Genomic DNA, 18,241 nt, shown 5'->3' with positions numbered 1-18,241 from the left:
AAGTCGCCGCGCAAAACTTTGTAGTATATCGATTGTTATTTACATTTAAGTTTAATTTTCCAGATTTGTATTTTGAGTGCATGCATGCATTTACTGCTGAGGTCTAAAAATTTGACGCCTCTATAAACCAAATTATTTTTTAAACTGAAGAATCTACATAATGCGTTAAGTTGAAATATTTTGAAATTTTATCTTTAAGATAGATGTTATATTTAAGGAAGAATATATAAAAAGCTGTATTCTACCTTCATGTTTAGTTGTTTGTTTGGCTTCAATACAGAGACGAATATAATAAACTACATTACAACTCACGAGGTATCTGAACTCAATTTTATTTCACACCGGACCTGAAAAATTCAACTTTAAAGATACCTATACAAAATCAATTACACAGTATTCTTTTCCCTGTAAAATATTATTATTTTGTATTGTTCATGATGGTTAAGTTAAAGTGTACTGTGTAAAAAATAAGTTATAAACAAGTAGGTACTTAAGAGAAAACTGCAGCACATTTTCAACTATTTTATGGTAATTACTCGTTACTAAAAAGTAGTCGAGAGTAAAATATTTTTTATAGTTCTTATAATTCGAATTTTAGCTTACCTGGGATAAAACGTGGAGCCGGATGACATTGTATTGGCGGGTATTGTATTTTCTTATGGTGCTCAAGATATAGCTTTCCGGCAGAGATGTTTTCCATTACGATGTGGCAGCGTGGGCGTTTTTTATTTTTCCGTTTCGCTATGAATGCGTGGCCGGCATGAGGACCACGCGTGTAGTTCTGCCGTAGGATGTGTCTAGACTGAATCACCAGTTTCCCTTATGTATAATAATAAATTATATTTGTATGTACCATATAGTTGTAAGGCCGTTGAGTTTAGGTCGTATCGACTAGCGACTTGACACTTTCGTCGCTTAAGTAGAAATTGCAATTGAAAAAAAAACCTTTTACACTGCAGATTATTGTCGTTGTCCATATAAAAGCCACAATAACTGTAGAAATCGATTTGATATATATATATTATACAACCGGAGGTGTTATTTTTAAGATGCTAGAGTGTGCATTTGTATTTTATTCACGCTTTTTATACTTAACAACTTTTTTTTATAAATATTAATTCCTTTAGGTAGGTAAGTTGTTTAACGATGAAACGATGAACATGATAAATTTATAAATAATTTTTTTAATATGAATATTAATATATTATTATCATTTATTAAAATGTTGTAATATTTAATTTATTTTATAACACTTTTTAAGCTTTTAGAGTATCTACTTTGAAGGAGGCTTTGATTAGTTATATTGATATAAATTGTTTTAAACTCTAAGTAGATGAATATTCTAAATACTCATAATTTAAGATTCATAACTGTTCAAATCAAAAGTGAATCAATTTTTGATACCGGCTAAAGCATAATGGTTGAATATATATTGGATACTTATTATGTATAATATACTAAATATATAGATACTTATTTAGGTATACCTATTACATCTGCAAACTCCTAAGTGCCCTTAGAAATTATGGTTTTATTAAGTTTTTAATTTTAATGCAACGTATTTTCTCATATTCGTCATTTTAATTGATTCATCGATTGGTCATTTATCCAATCGATTTATGTTTTATGAAAGAAAATTATTAAACGTGACATCGCATAAGAAAAAAAAATTAATAGCTCACAATAATTGATTGTACACAGTATACCTATATATTTCAATGAAATTTATTAATTGATGTTAGTTTATTTTTTATATGAATTAAAATTTTTTTTAAATATTGAATTTCTGTATTCGTGATTTTACGTTGTGCAATCGAGACGCACATAGTGCAATGTCTTCACGTGTTTCCTTTCATTAGTTTTAACATTTTTACGAAATTAAGATATATTTTAAGAAAAAATAAATTTTCTTTAAAATATATTTTAAAGAATTTTTTATTGTTTTCTAGCAGAAACAAAGGCATTTTTGAAACTTGAACATGCTCCCAATCATAAATCTATGTACGTTATATAATAATTGCATGAATAATCTGTGTTATCACATTTTATATATTTAATTATTTAATTAATAATTATATTAATGATAAGAATTTGAATATAAGAAAATGAGAACAATAATGAGATAAAACTTCATAGTTTTGATACATTTGATATGTTTAATAATCAAATAACATTACAACGTCAATGAGAATCTATTAGTGAAAAATTATAGTAGTAAATAATTTTTCCACACTAATACACGCGCAATAATGCAATAAATTGTTCACTCGGTACACACAAATAAAGACGCAATTTCGTTGACCTAATACGTAATAATTATTATAATAAAAATTAATTTAAAAAATGTTGTATTAATTATTTTGATGAATTATTAAAAAAAAAAAACAATTTAAACTTTTTTATTGAATACTCGTGCTCATATTTTATACAACCAATTCTCGGTCGGTATACATTTGTACCTGCTGTGAAAAGGTCATCTACTCCTCTCGCAAACAACCCCAACATAACGGGATTCTTTTTCTTCTTTTTTTTATTATTAATTTGGCAAAGAAACCGTTCTTTACGAGGGGTTTTATTAGGTTTGTTTGAACCCTCAAGTATTATTTTTTTATTTTTCATTATTTTTTCGCAACGCATTAACCCATTTTTGTGAGATTTCTCTCCATTTTCCATTAAAATGAAAAAAAAAAAGAACAAGGGCCTTCAAAAGGAAACACACATGCCTCTATATCTAATGCTGATATAACGGCAGATTTATATATATATATACATAAAAAAAATAAGAACAGCAAACAAACGAAGAAATTCGAGAATTTCACCGCAGTTACAGGAATAGGTGTATAGGCCGATTGGAAGGTAAACACAAATTCAAAACAGTGATACATTTTTTTTAAAGACTTGAGCACATTTATTCAGACCATAACTCAAAATGCTTTAACAATATAATATACCTAAATAATAAGTTTATAAATGGCACAATGATTAATGACAATCCAATAATGTTGACAGTAAAAGTATAATTAATAATAATGAGTAAATAATCCTCCAATTTCAAAAATTCATTTTTCTAATAGTTGTATGTTATAAAGAAAAAAATATGTTGAAATATTTTACAACAGTTAAAAGAGAGAATGGGAAACAAAACAAATACCAACTGGCTATATTATTAATAAATAATAAAATAATTACTTAATGAGCCAACATTTGTTTCCAATGTTATCCTTCACAAAATTCAGTCTTAATTTTACAATAATTTGTACAACATGTTAATATTATGATAGGTAAACGAATAAATAATATTATATATATATATAAATTATATTAATACATTATAATATTGTTACAGGAGTAAAAAAAAATTGACAAAAAATAATAAATATAAAAACAAATATAATATCACATACGCACTTGTACTTTACATACGAATAACGAAATGGGAATGTCACGAAAGTTAAAACAAAAATATTGAGTAATAGTATTTAATGTATTGATTACATTTGTTTTTTTTTATATTTACGAATGGCAGACAAATTTTATGTACATACAAATTTCACATCCAGACTAAGCGGCCCTTCGTTTCCTTTATTATCATAAATAATACAACTAGCACCAACTCAAATTGTTTGCCTATTTATAATAAAAAAAAGTTAGGGAACAACTTAGTGGTATTCAAATTCTGAATAAAAATGTTATACATATATTTTATAGCATCGATTATAACTTAAAGGTAATAACTGTACATGTTTTATATATAATAATATGTATTGCACAATCATTTTGATTAACGTCAAAAAAAAAAAAAAAACAAATTATTATTATTTAAAAAAAATTTCGATATTAATGAGAAAAAATTGAGCTTATGACTAAGTGACATGACTACATATTCACAAAAAAAAAAAAAAAATAATAAAACATTAATAATTGTAAATTTTAATTCAAAATGGTAATTTTTTACGTCGGACATAAAATAAACATATTGTATATAATAATATGTATGGTTGTATATTATTTTTATTTGATTGTTTTTTTTCCTTTTCATTATTTTCCTGAAATGTTTATAGTATAAAATATAATAAAAGCTATTTACACGTGAGATCCATGGCAACGTCGACGATCATTTTGTTGTCGGATTTGACGGAAAGGTCTTCGGGCTCGGTCTGTTCGGGCGACTCGAACTTGACGAAAGGTTCGCCGGTCCGTTCGGGCGATTGGAACCGGGCGATGAACTGTAGATAATGAAACGGTTCGATGGACGGGCCGCCCGTGGGCGACGTGACGGCGGCTCGCGGTTGATTTTTCTGCGCGTACACCGCGGGTTGGGGCGGCGGCGAATTCCAGCAATTGCTGGCGGGCGCGGACGGCAGCGGAGGAGACTGTGACGGCGAACCGTGCGTGGCCGGCGTCCACGACGGCACCGGAGTGGACGGCTCGGCGGCCGGTTGCGCGACGGCGGCGGCCACGCGGCAACGCTTTTTCACCACGCCGCGGGGCTTGTTGTTCTCCTTGTGCTGTCGTTTGTGTTCCTTCAGCTCGGCGGCCGTCTCGAAAAACGCGACACAGTACTCGCACGGGTAGGTGGTCTCGCCGGTGTGGGTCTTGAGGTGTCTGCGCAAGTTGGCCACCTGCACGAAAAACCTATTGCAGTGCGGACACCAGAACGGCTTTTCGCCGGTGTGCAGCCTGACGTGCGTCTTGAGATGATGGTCCCGGGTGAAACACTTGTTACACACCGAACACACGAACGGCTTTTCGCCGGTGTGCGTGCGTTCGTGGTTCTGCAGCACGTGCTTGTAGCCGAACTCTTTGCCGCATGAGTTGCACTTGAACGGCCGCGTTTGGCGCGGGCGCGACGACGACGGCGGGTTGGACGACGAGGCGGAAGACGCCACCGACGACGTCTCGTCGTCGCCGCCGCCGCCGCCGCCGCTGCTGGCCGGCGCCGCCACGATTGCCGGCGGTTGATTGTTGTTCCGCTGGTCCAGCCATTCGGGGTGTAGGTCGAACACTTGGTGTACGACCTGCATGAGGACGTTGTCCGTGGACGCGGTGATGCCCCGCAGCTGCTGCTGGGTGAGTTCGTACTGCAGGAGATTGTTGCACTCGAGGAACACCGTGCGCACTTCTTCTTCGGTTCTCGGCACTTTAGTGATGTTGAATCGGTCTAGAAGTGCGTTCAGCGCGAAATGGACCCAATAGTCTTTTACGTTCACTGCTAACAAAACGAAACGGACAAATTATTCATACTGCTGCAGACGATATCGTTATACGGTGCCCATCGTAATAACAATTACGATGGACACGATTTATTTTTGATTATCAACAACTAATTGCAGGGTGGTAAACGTTTTAAACAAATCAACTTATCCTATTACGGCTATACGAATTAAAAACACACCCGATGAAATGAGCTAAAAAAAAAATGTAAAAAACTATCGATCGTTTATTATTAAAGCGATGGTCGAAGAAAATCGGATAAAAATAGTTGAATGTGATACAATAATATCATCATTTCAATGTACATGGGCATCCAAATAGAATTTAATTAATTAATTGATTTTCCAAACCATAGTGTTATATTTTATGGTTTAAAATTATAAAGAACGAAACTCGAGTTATATTACGTGATTACTATTATAGGTACCCACACAACACAGTTTACGACATAATACAATATTTTTAATTCCAATATTAGTACCTACCTAGAGGTAATTAATTAATATTTACCGTAGTAGATTAAATTCATAATTTCCGTGAATATAATAAATAGAAAAATAATATTGTTATTGTTTACCAAAGATAGTAGTATTTTCACGAACAAGCGGTCATTTACCTATTTAAATATTGACCCTTTCTTTAAATAATTGCATAATACATAGGTAAAAACAATAATTTATTCAATAACGGTTTAATATACAATGGGATTAAAAAGACTTGATAATTTAAAATTACTATTTATGTATTATTCGGATACAAACATTAATAATTATCAGTGCAATAATTCAATAATGTATTTCTTTGATTAAAGATATTATTATGGATAATAAACGTAAATTAATATATTATTATATTATACTATTTTTTTATACCTATTATATATTAACCAATATATTCTGTAAAACACTCATGAGTAGCGATTACTATATTATGTTTTATTAATTCAAATTAGTTTCTCGAGAAATGTAATAATTATTAATCAATTATTACATTTTTTATTACATTAATAAACGATTAATGATTATCTAATAATATAATTTTTAAACTACCGTGTTATAAATATTATTTCGAAATTCTTTTATCTTGGTTAGGTTATAAGGAGCATATTTACATACATACCTAGGTCAACACAGATTTTATTGAGAAACGTTACATGCGTTTAATATTTAATTTACCATTAGTATAATTTATTAGTTTATTACTTAATAGGTTAATAGTCACACATTAGTTATTACATAACACATAGAAATTTAATTATTTTTACCGTTGAATATATTCGAGTTGTATGTTGTGTATAAATAATATAATAATTAACTATAAACAACACTTAATATAATTATTTTCACGGATAAAAGAACTAGTACATACACATTTAATAATAGTCATTGTAATTGATAAGCAGCGAAATCAAATATAAAAAACTAGAACTTTTGTAGTAATATATTAAAAGTAAAATTTATTACCGTGTAAATACGATTTTTAGACGGAAATTATTAAATATTTGTTTAATTGATTTGTGGTGTAATACAAAACAAAAACTGTCCATTGATTTATTAATTGCATGTCAAAGTTTAAAAGCTGTTACGTAACGACTAAAATATTAATGGTGTCTGTCTAGACTCTGGAGCATCCGATAAATAATGATAATAATATACTTTTGGGTTTTTCGAAAATATTTTTAGTCGGAAAAAATTAAGCAAACCCTTTTTGTGATATAATTGTTTTCAGGTCGTTGAGCCTTATCAATAACGTAAACAATACAATATTTATACCATGTTAACCTTGTCGCCGGACCTATGGATCACAAGAAACAATATTTCGTATAATCGGCTAGACGATTTTAACGTAAAACGTTTAATACGAACAATTAGGTATACATCATCTACCAAGTATACAACTCAACCGAATTACGTTCGATCGAAATCGCAACGACGATAGGTTTAATATTATACCATAGTAATTAGTAATTATTACACTACGGAACTAGAATAAATTAATGACGACATGATATTGTAATATAATGATAAATACCCTTCAGGTCCATATTATCTTCGAGGTCGGACTTGAAAGGCTCAGCCGAGTCGAGGTTGTTGGTCCCCAATACGTGCGCCATCGGACTTTCATAGGACACCATGTAAATGTGCGTCAAAAACGGTTCGTAGAAAACCCGACACACTATCGTATAGTATTAATAATATTATACGTACGATTTTATTACTATGACGATTATAATAATAATAACAGTGATAATGATAATATTAAGTAAATAATAATAATAATATACGATAAAATATCGCGTAATATTTAAATCGTTTATCGAAATAAAATACGCCGGTGCGCGCGGGACCGGCGAGTCGCGGGACGACGATCGGCGGAACGAAAGACAGTGCGAGCGGAGTGCAAGCAGTGCAACTGTGCAAGTCAAAGTTCGGCCGGCGTGGCGCGGCGTGTGATCAATTTATATTCCCTCTCGACGGGAGTAGACGAACGACGACGACGACGACGACGATAACGACCACTGCGGCGTTTAAAGGTTATATTTTTCTCAAGTGTTTTTTTTTTTCTTCACGACGGTAGCGGAGAAAGAAATGTGCGCACGGCCGACGGGTACGGATGGCACTGCGATAATATTATTATTTTTGCCGGATTTTCGGAAACCGGCTCGGCGGATCGCGGCTCGTCCGACGGTGGGCGGGCGGGCGCGAGGGGTCCGGTGGCCCCGCCTAATTCGTTCCCACCACCGCCGGACTCCCGCAAATGGGGTGGAAGTACGGAACGGACGGTCGGCGGCAACGGCCGATTGCTGTTGATTACCGCCGCCGCCGCCGTACGTCGTCGCGTCGTGTCGGCGGTGGTTATTTTACGATACTGTACTAATAAGGAATAATGAACTATGTATAATATTAATTATCTCTTACGTCGAACTCCTCGTAAAGTTCAGCGGTTTTTTTCGGCTGCTGTTTACATTGTTTTTCAACAGGTGTGCATGAGATGTGTGCGTATTGCATACATGCCGACTAGCTATGTATAGATACGTTTAGTGGATGCACTAATAGGATAAATAGGTACTTTGCCACTTAGGTGTAACTGTGACAACATGTACTTCATCATTCTACGTGGAAAAATTTGGCCCGTGTAAAATATTGTTTTACACCGTAATTACTTGTATTTTTAATACACCGAGGTCAAGTGCAAAATGCACTAAAATGTGCATTTACACGAATACATCGATCGTCAATCGCGTTAAACTCGCATGCCAAGTAATAAATTATGGTTTACCGGTCTACACATTGTAACACAGAAAAGAAAGATTTCTACATTATATTATTGCAAAAAAATGTTAGGAAATCATACAGGTCTATATAAACGTCCAAGTCTGTACAGGGCCGTGTATATCTTGACCCTCGTCGCCTTGCCCTCTAGGATCTATATATTATTATATTTAAGAGATCAAGGAAATGGAAATTTGGTTTTTTTTTATTTCGAATTTCGAAATGTTAGTAAAGCCCTTTATCGGTATCGATACTTTGCACGTGCTTAATACTCAATCACTGCTAAGGTATATTGTAGTACTGCACGTGTACATATTATATATACCTAAATAATATGTATTTTAAAAACTGTAAGAATACCAGTTTAAATTTCTATCCATACTGACCATATTAATAATGCTGTTAAATAAAAGTATGAAACACCATTCTCTTCGTTATAATAATAACCCAAACTACAACTGTTCGACATCTACTTTGTGTAGGTAGTTAATTTATTGGTCTATACTCTATAGCCTAAATTACTATATTATGGTATAGAAATAGCGGGTTCTTTAGGAACGAAAGGAATGTTTTGGAATAAACACCATTATTGGGTAGCAAATAATATGCGTCTTTAACAAAAATTTACTTAGGTATCGCACTATACCTTAGGTAACCTTATAAGATAAATACTAATGTAAAAAAAAAAAAATCGAAAACGCGTCTGACAAGTGTCGTCTAGAACGACCGGAAACGACTCTTAGAAACCGAGCACATTGTAAAATCGACAAAATACATTTGACATCTTAATTTAATAATATATAAAAATATAATCACTGTAACGAAATGTTTTCTTTTTTTATAAATACCAAACTAATGCTATTCATGTATAATTGTCAACTGTCGTATTGGTATAGTAAATTAGTAAATAAACCTATAATGAAACTCGTTGACTAAAAAGCACCTATATAGTTACTAATTAAAACGCTAACATGGATTATGTGAATGTACCGAATACATTAAGCCGTGCAGTTATAAGGTAGCGTATTGGCGTATAATACAATATTATAATTTATAGTCAGTAGATATATTATTATGTTTAGAATTGTGTACTAACTTATAGTTTAATGGAAATTATTTAAATGTTAATAATTGTGATTCATAGATTCATAAAATATTCTTGGGTCTTGGAGGATATCCTGAATCGATTTAAATGATATCTCTTGTTCTCGGTAAATTTATATAATACGATAATTATTATTTATTAGTTATTACAAATTACAATAATTATTTATGGACTATATAACTGATGGGTACTTAACTTATTTTGGTTAATCGTAATCTATATTACCAAAATAACAATAATTATAGGTAATTTATAATGTCTTAGATTATGTAATATATAGGTAGTTAACAACAACAAAAGATAAAAATATATTATTGACTGAAGTCTGAAAATGCAATTGAATTTAATAAATAATTTTTTTTTTAATTTTTCAGTGTTTAAATTATTTAGGTGGTTAAATATTAAAAAGAAAAACATTTAAGATGTTATATATAAATTTTGCTCGTAAATATTTGATAAATATTCTGCGGACAACAATTATTCTTTCGTAATGTTTTTATAGGTTTAGGTATATTTTTTCTATTTATCAATGTCCGAAATACATTGATATGGGTTAAAAAATCGATTCACTATTATTTGTTGCACAATTAAGTTGAAACGTAGAATTTTGCGAACAAAAGGAATATAACTGTAAATCGTAATGGTTATTCTTGTTATTGGTTTTTATTTTTTGTGAGATGACGTTTTATATACGAAATATCTAATCCCAATGGTTCATTACCTAAGCCATCTCCGCAGGAAGTAAGTGAAAACTCAAGGAAAGAAGTAGGTAAAAAAAAAGGTCGTTGCCAATTTCATATGACCGTGTTTACGAAAGAATATAAATCGAGACCACACAACGTACCACAAGAAGAGTCATCGTTGCTTTGTGTTAATAATAATAAAAAAAAATGATCTCTTTGGCCGTGTAAAAAGGAAAACAGATACACACGCAATACGGTTCGTTTTTATAGACATGACAACGGGTGTTGGGCGTTTGCGTCATAATAATAATATCGGTAACGTTGTGTAAACAATATTATATACCAGCACACGTATATAATATTATGGTTTCGTATAAAAACTATTATATTTTATACTATAAATGAGTCTAAAGTTCTTGATTATTTTTTATTTTTTTCTACAAATTTTGTGTTCCTAGTATTATTATATTTGTACGTGTTCAGTAGTATAAATTACTATTTACAGGTATATATTGATTCCAATCGGAGAATAACAAAAAACAAAACATTTTAATTACCTGCCTAACCCAAGGCAATTGCAATTTAAACCATTATTATATATTAAACATTGTAGAGTGCATTCTATGTATAATATAATATTATATACTATATAAATATATTTATACGCATTACGTTGTTTACTGCTTTAAAGGACTACACACAACAACAATGACGATGCATTATAGGTACATAAAATAAATATAATAGAAGAGAACCAATATAATATAAAAACGTTTAAATTGACTCATAAGTGTACTTTTATGTATTGTGATATATAGTTTCATATTTTTATATCCAGACCATTATTGTAAGCGATTATAAACTTTCATATCGTTTGACCGTGTGTAGGTCGTACTATAGGTACACATATAATGATTAGAGTTGTTAATCGCCATATTGTCGACAGTAATCACACGCCATGAAAGAGAGCGGTTAACAAATATTATTTTACATTTTTGTAACTAAAGTCGCGTAGTTGTACCTTATTCTAACAAAGTAATTGACCATAATGGCGCGTGGCTTACGGCGTACCTACGTAAAACTTTTACATTTCCATGATAATAAAAAAAAATAATACTGCTGTATCTATAAATGTTTTGTTGGTCTTGAGACTTGAGTTCATGATACGTTCATTGAAATATCAAATTAATGTCATTATTGAGTATTTGAGTTCTTAATCTTCATATATTATTATTATTAAAAATAATTGTATTGATCACCAAACATACGATAAAAGTAATCAACATTTTAGAATCAATTTTTAATATTATTCACTAAAAACTATGCTAGGTTAGAATTAAATATAATAAAAAAAAAGTATTTGCTCTAAAAACTAAAATCTTTTGAATTTGATTTGTTAAGTGATATGAAGTACATTTATGAACCTTATACAAAAAAAATCATTTGTAATGAACCTAATAACATGTAAATTCAAATTTGTTAGTTCGAGCATAATCTAGTAATATTTACAATATTTCTATCGTTTTCAGTCTCGTAATCACATGCAGTCGCGGGTAATCGTTTATTATTTATTATGCACTCATATAGACTTTATAGAATAGCCGTTTAGTGATAAATGATAATGAACAAGATAGCCCGATAACGATACGTTATAGGTACTTATAATAATTATTTCGACGTTTTACATAAGTATATGTACCCATGTTCTTACTTCTTATGAATATTAAATAACTATATAAGTATATACGTCCGGTGAGTTATTAGGGTGTATGGACGTATGGTATACAAACTATTCCTATTTTATCAATCGATTATTCTATCTATTTCGATCTTTGGGTGTATCACGTAGTTCAAGAACTATATAGGTGTCATGACAATAATATTATAATAAATTATTATTCATAATAATCTTATTAAGTTATTTGTGTGCTGACCGTCTTGGCGTCTTGATATTATACCTTCTGCATAATAATATTATAATTATGAAAATCTATAATAGTAGTATATTGGTAACTTTCGATCAAAATATCTAAAGGTCAAATATCTATGACGGACAAAAATACTTAAACCAAAATAATTTTTTCCTATAATAATTATTTTACATCGGCATTAACTTGAATAATAGGTTAAAAAATAATTATTATTATAATATAATATTAACTCACTAAGTTCTGCTCACATATTTTATGCCTATAACGTGTGTAATGGTAACTACTCCAGGGTTTGAAATTTTATACAATCCATATATTATACTTGTAAGAATTAGTGTATGCATTTAAAATCTAGCTCAATATAAATATGTTTCAATTTTATTAGAAAAGTTTAAAAAGGTATTCTTTAATATTGACTAGAACGGCATTTTAAAATGTCTGTTCCTTGTTTCGATTATTATTTATTGTTATAGGATAAATACCATTAATAATTAAAAATATTAAAAAAAATATTTTTCTATATATTTTTAAATTGGTTGTGGTTTACCTTTGGATAGTTTGGTCTAGAATCAATAATTTTATCCTTTATACAATTATACCTTCATATTAAAAGTTCTAATACCGATAGAATAGTCCATATTATTATTATTATTACTATTATTATGCACGATAAGCATTATACATGCGAGTATTTAGTTTATTATAATACGGTATTTAAATTGTTTATAATTATTATTACAGCATGGCTGGTCAGAAACGAGATTGTCATAATATATTATATTATTATTAGACGGTTGTGTGGGCCTGGCAGCCAGATCTCGTATAAGCAACATCAAAACATTATCGACAAACGAAACAACTCTGCACAGCAGCTGCTGTTACACTCAATAACAATATTATATTGTATTTGTCTAAGATAACTCTTATCTCTTGGGTCAGAGGGATAGTCAGATAGGTCACGGACCTGCTACATCCATGTACTCTGGTGACTAGGTCGTGTAGTTTTTACACGATTATATTATATTATTGTTTATCTAGATTTTGTCTGTTTACCCCTCGAGTCTCTGTATAAGTATCTGTTTAAACAAACGAGGTGATTGTTTTTTTGCCTTCAACATTTTCACACTTACACACACATACATATAAAATGAATTGTTTTCCTCTGAGACTTGCAAATTATTAGAATTGTTAGTTCATTAAAGGCATCATGGTCAATAGTTACAGCATCTACACTCTATACAGTGAAACTTGGATAATTAGTAATTACTAATTAAAAATATTATTATATTCTATGGTCTGTATATTATTAGTACCTACTATACAGTATTACAGTATACCCCCAATGTGTTTCGAAAAAAATCATAAACAAAATGTACCATATGAACATATTATGTAATTTATACTTATCATGTGTGTACAAGTAACGTGTTGTACTGTTGTATGTTATTGTATGTACAAATCACGAAAAAAAATTTCTTTATTATCTATACAAATAAATTGTATTGAGTTTCGTTGATTAAACTAATAACATTAATAATTCTTTAGTGATTGTGATTTTGGAACCCAAAAGTTATAAATTATAATTTGTAATAAATAAAAAAATAGTATAGGTAATGGATGACAATGTTTATTAAATAATGTTATATTTTAGTGTAGAATATAGGCTGCACTATGTATAAAACTTTAGACGTAGGTACATTTTTAAATATAGATGATACTGAAACTTTAATCACTGGCTTTTTATTAAAAAAATATATATATTAAGAGATTTTAAAATAATTAGAACACTTTCAAACTATTTTATGTTGAAAATAAATTACTCTGTTGTACAAATAATCTTAAGTGTATAAGGCATAAATTCAATTAATTTTAGTATATTTTTTTTTTGTTTTTTTTTTTTTGTAAAATATAAAGTATTTTTTAATAGATCTATGACATTTGTTGAAATTGTCTGAGAAAATTCCCTTGGGTTAGTTTGAAGTATTTTACTATTTTGCTATTTAAAAACTATTATACGATTAATATTTTAACTTCAATAAAAGTAATTATTGTTATACGTGTAACGATATAATTAGTGATGTAAATTAAAATACTGGAAAAAAATGTCTATTTTACCGAAGCTTTTTAGCCATGGTTTTTTCCTTATAACCAATATGTTGACCTTATTATTTATATCGTGTAAAATATTTATAATGATACATTAAAGTGTGTTAAATGTTAAACTATGTATAATGACGTAACCACTTATTTTATCATTATGTTCCTAGGAACTCTAGCATAGTTCATTTTATAACATACTCATTAATCATTATTATTTACTTTTATTTTAAAAAATAAATAGAAAAAACCAATAAGTAGGTATGTCGCAAGTTAACTTTTTGTGTTGTGATCTATTAGATACTTGAAATACTTAGATACTGGTTCAAATGTCAGTTAATCGTGCAAATGTATAAAAAAAACTTTCTAGCAAAAAAAAGAACATTTTAATTGATAAATGATAGTTAATACTTAATATCAAAGATCTGAAATGAATATTTAGAAGAGTAAAATCGTATGTCTGCACGTGTTACAAATTTTTGTTGATCCAATGGTTCTTAATAATATAGTAAGTATACAACGGAATTTGGGTTTCGTGAATGGATTCATTCTCCTACCGACTCGAGTCAAATATATACCCCATTCAGTAAAATGTCAAATGAAAATGGCAGTGTATTGCAATTTCGATTACCATTATACATGATAATATGAGAAAAAAAAGAGAGACGCTATAAATCATGACATTTCATGGAGCGTTTCTAACCATGTCCAGCCACAGAGTTTTTGGGGTTTCGGTGAAAATAACAAACAATTAAATCACGTTTTTATACACACCAAAAAGTAAGCAACGGGTGGTTTACGTCGCGTCACGTATACGCTGGATACAAACCTTCGTTATACATTTTTATTTCATCATTGTACAGTTAGGTAACCTTAAGGTTCATTTAAACCTAAAGAACTATTTACCCGAATAGCCGTTTTTAGATATGTATGTATTTATTAATATAAAAAAAAAAGAGAAACCGGTACAACAATATTTGTAATAAAACATCTACCTTGTTATTCCAAGTAAAACCCATCACTTTCGCAAGGGATGATGTAAACAATGCAAATGGTTTGTAGGGCGGTTAATAGCTTCCAAGGAAGTTAAAACTACAATTTACAATTATATAATGTTATAATAGAGTAAAAAAAAATAATAATAAAACCAACTGATGATGGTCGTCTCTGGACCTTGTCCTCCAACCAAAACATTGTTGTATTATTTATTATGGAACCCATGGACCCATGATTTTGAGCTCGATCACTTAACATAATACAATTGTATGTTATATTAAACAGTTATCAACAACGTTAAATTTAAATAAAATTTAAACGATTATTAGAGTAGTCATTTTAATGTATAAATTACTAATGAATACAATATTATTATTATCGTATAAACTATAAGAAAATATGAAATTATTTCCAACAATGTAGATATAAATAGTATCAATATAAAATATTTAAACTGAATGTACTATATTATACGCATTTAAATGATAATAACCTTATTATTTTTATACTCTAGTAATTATAATAATATTGCCGAAATCGGTCGTTTCAAGTATTATTTTATAATTTATACAAACTATAGAGTATATTATGTAGCTAATGGATTGTTTTAAGTAGATAAAATATTTTTAAAGTACAAAGCAACTACTGGTCGTTAGAAACTTTGTGAAGATACAATATTATATGGAAAATTATAATTAATATTAAGTAATAAGTTAATAGTAATAGGAGCTCGTATATACTGTCAGCTTATTAATATAATTATTTTAGATTTAATTATACGTCTAATAAGTTATATTAACCTAGTTATGTTTTTGTTTGTAATAATTTTATAATGGTAATCTATATTTATTGTTATTGAATATTGACTCATCATTAAGCTAACGGTTTATAATATTATTAATATTATATAATATTAATATACGTACCCGTAAAAGAGTGAAGTAAAATACCAACTACATAGTACATGAACCCAACGTTAAATGACAACATTGTATACATGTATGATAATACTGTATGACCTAGGTCAATAAACGATCATATACTGTGACCTTAGACGGGCAAGTGAGTAATAAGGTGTATATTTGCATAAGGCGGCGCCGTACCGTGTTTGTATCCGATCGCCGTTTCCTATTTTCGTTTACCGTACTAAATGCGTCTAAATATTATTGACGTGTTTTTTGCATTTTTACGGAGTTTAAAATATTTATATGTATATTAATTGTATAATTTTTGTAGCATTAGTAAAACGAAAAACAAAATTTTTTTCTTCAGTCGCAGTCGGTTTTAAAAATATACAAAATACAAATAGCCCTAGCTTGACCAGATATTTTTCGGGGACATAGAAAATACGTAAATGTGTAATACATAGGTATCAAATATAAATAGTGGCTCAACTTACAGTCAGTGTATATAGACACAAATATTGTATAGTAGTGTACCTAATTATTAAAGTCGCAGAAAATAATTGAATTTTTTTCTGGGCAATTTTTTTTTTTTTTAATATTTTAATACAATTTAATAAACATCTGTTTAAATTTAAATATTGTTTCATTTCATCTGTAAAATAAAGTTTAGGTTAAGTTTTCTGAATTGTATTGTGTTATATGTGCAGTTTTATATTGTAGGTACATAATATATAGTTTATTATAATCAAGTATTTTATATATCTAATCAGTCTATTAGCATTTAATGCTATAGGTAATATTGTAATATTTAAATAATATACGATATACATTATACATATAGGTAAAAATATAATATACTACTAGTTCGTAAATTATACACTAATTATATAGCTATTAGATATCGGTACGAATATTGCGAATGGAAAAGTTTGATAATAGTATTACGTTGAATAAATTGTAAATCGTTCTGTATAATAAACAGGGGCTGCGGTTTCAGAGTAAAAGAAAACTCATTACAATAGACGGTCATTATTACAACGACGTTGTAATTAAAAAAAAAACTTATTACGTATTCAGTTTGAACGCTTTTTACCGTTTTAATTATTATTACTTGAATCGTTTCCCGTCAAAGTATTACGAATGTGTTTGTACAACATTTATATATGTATATATAAATTTATCGATACAAACGTTTATATAAATGTATTATTTAAACATTGTGTCATTCAATGTTAATTTTCATTCGAATTCGGGAATCGGGCGACCGGCTGGACATCTTTGAATAATGGGGTGTGCGAAAAAAATCAAAGCAGCTGCGTTTTTGTGGGGACCCTTTGCATATAAACACCGTTTTTTTCCCCTTTTCGGGGTTTTTTTTTGTCAAAAGAATTATTCATAAAAATGTAAATTCGGGACCGGACGCCATCTTTTTTTTCCGCGACAAAAAACCCCTTTTTACCCAATGCATAATAACAAAGTATAAATAATTGAATCGGACTCGGTTGCCCCTACCACTTTCTTCTAACGAGGGCAAATAATAAAGGTTTTGCTTTCAACGTACTTTTTCCCTTTTTTTCACCCGGCAAATTTTCCATTCTGTCATTCCCGCCAATGACTTTCCACTTTAATCAATCAACGATAGCCAACATACTTTGGTTGAAAGTTTTATATTTTATTTTTTATGATATAAGTATCCACAGCACGCGTCCACAGTGCTTACTGATAAATTATTATTTTTAATTAATCATTGTTAATTCATCGAAATCATTTATGATGACTCAAACTCTCTTTTATAGCTGCTTATCTTAATTAGAAAGTTTTTTTGACGAAATTAAGATTTATAGTTTTACTGAACATTAACGTGAAATTAAAATTAGTGCTTATAAACAAAAATTTTATTTTCGGCTATGGATTTTGCTGACGATGCAAATTATTCATAAATGATGAATTTAATAATTAATGATAAAAAACCACCTAGTTATAAGGGTTTTTGAAAATCAGCAATATTTACTATGTGGTTTAGTATACTGTATATGTG

The 18,241-nt window shown here is 29.8% G+C and overlaps 1 protein-coding gene across 2 annotated transcripts; it reads right to left on the bottom strand.

Annotated features, from left to right (window-relative positions):
• Positions 1-3,887: 3,887 nt before the first annotated feature.
• LOC114122790 (protein krueppel-like) lies at positions 3,888-8,345 on the bottom strand. 2 transcript variants are annotated; one of them, XM_050196910.1, is made up of 2 exons: positions 7,246-8,345; positions 3,888-5,209 (listed from the first exon to the last, which is right to left on the bottom strand). In XM_050196910.1, exons 1-2 carry the CDS (start codon positions 7,346-7,348, stop codon positions 4,080-4,082), a joined length of 1,233 nt encoding a protein of 410 aa, XP_050052867.1. In that variant the 5' UTR covers positions 7,349-8,345; the 3' UTR covers positions 3,888-4,079. The 2 variants fall into 2 exon arrangements, with proteins under 2 accessions (XP_050052867.1, XP_050052866.1); XM_050196909.1 differs by having other exon boundaries at positions 3,888-5,212; positions 7,246-8,093.
• Between the last annotated feature and the right edge of the window lie 9,896 nt (positions 8,346-18,241).

This window comes from Aphis gossypii, chromosome 1, assembly GCF_020184175.1.
Source record: "Aphis gossypii isolate Hap1 chromosome 1, ASM2018417v2, whole genome shotgun sequence".
In the NCBI taxonomy this organism is placed as follows: domain Eukaryota; kingdom Metazoa; phylum Arthropoda; class Insecta; order Hemiptera; family Aphididae; genus Aphis; species Aphis gossypii.
Note: the sequence above shows the minus strand (reverse complement) of the source record. Positions and strands in the feature narration are given on the sequence as shown.

What these genes read in the sequence shown, in the direction of transcription:
- LOC114122790 (XM_050196909.1), bottom strand. Translation starts at nt 7,348, where the DNA reads ATGGTGTCCTATGAAAGTCCGATGGCGCACGTATTGGGGACCAACAAC. An exon ending in AGATAATATGGACCTGAAGG is followed by an intron (nt 5,213 to 7,245) that starts GTATTTATCATT and finishes TCGTTTTGTTAG; the next exon opens with CAGTGAACGTAAAAGACTAT.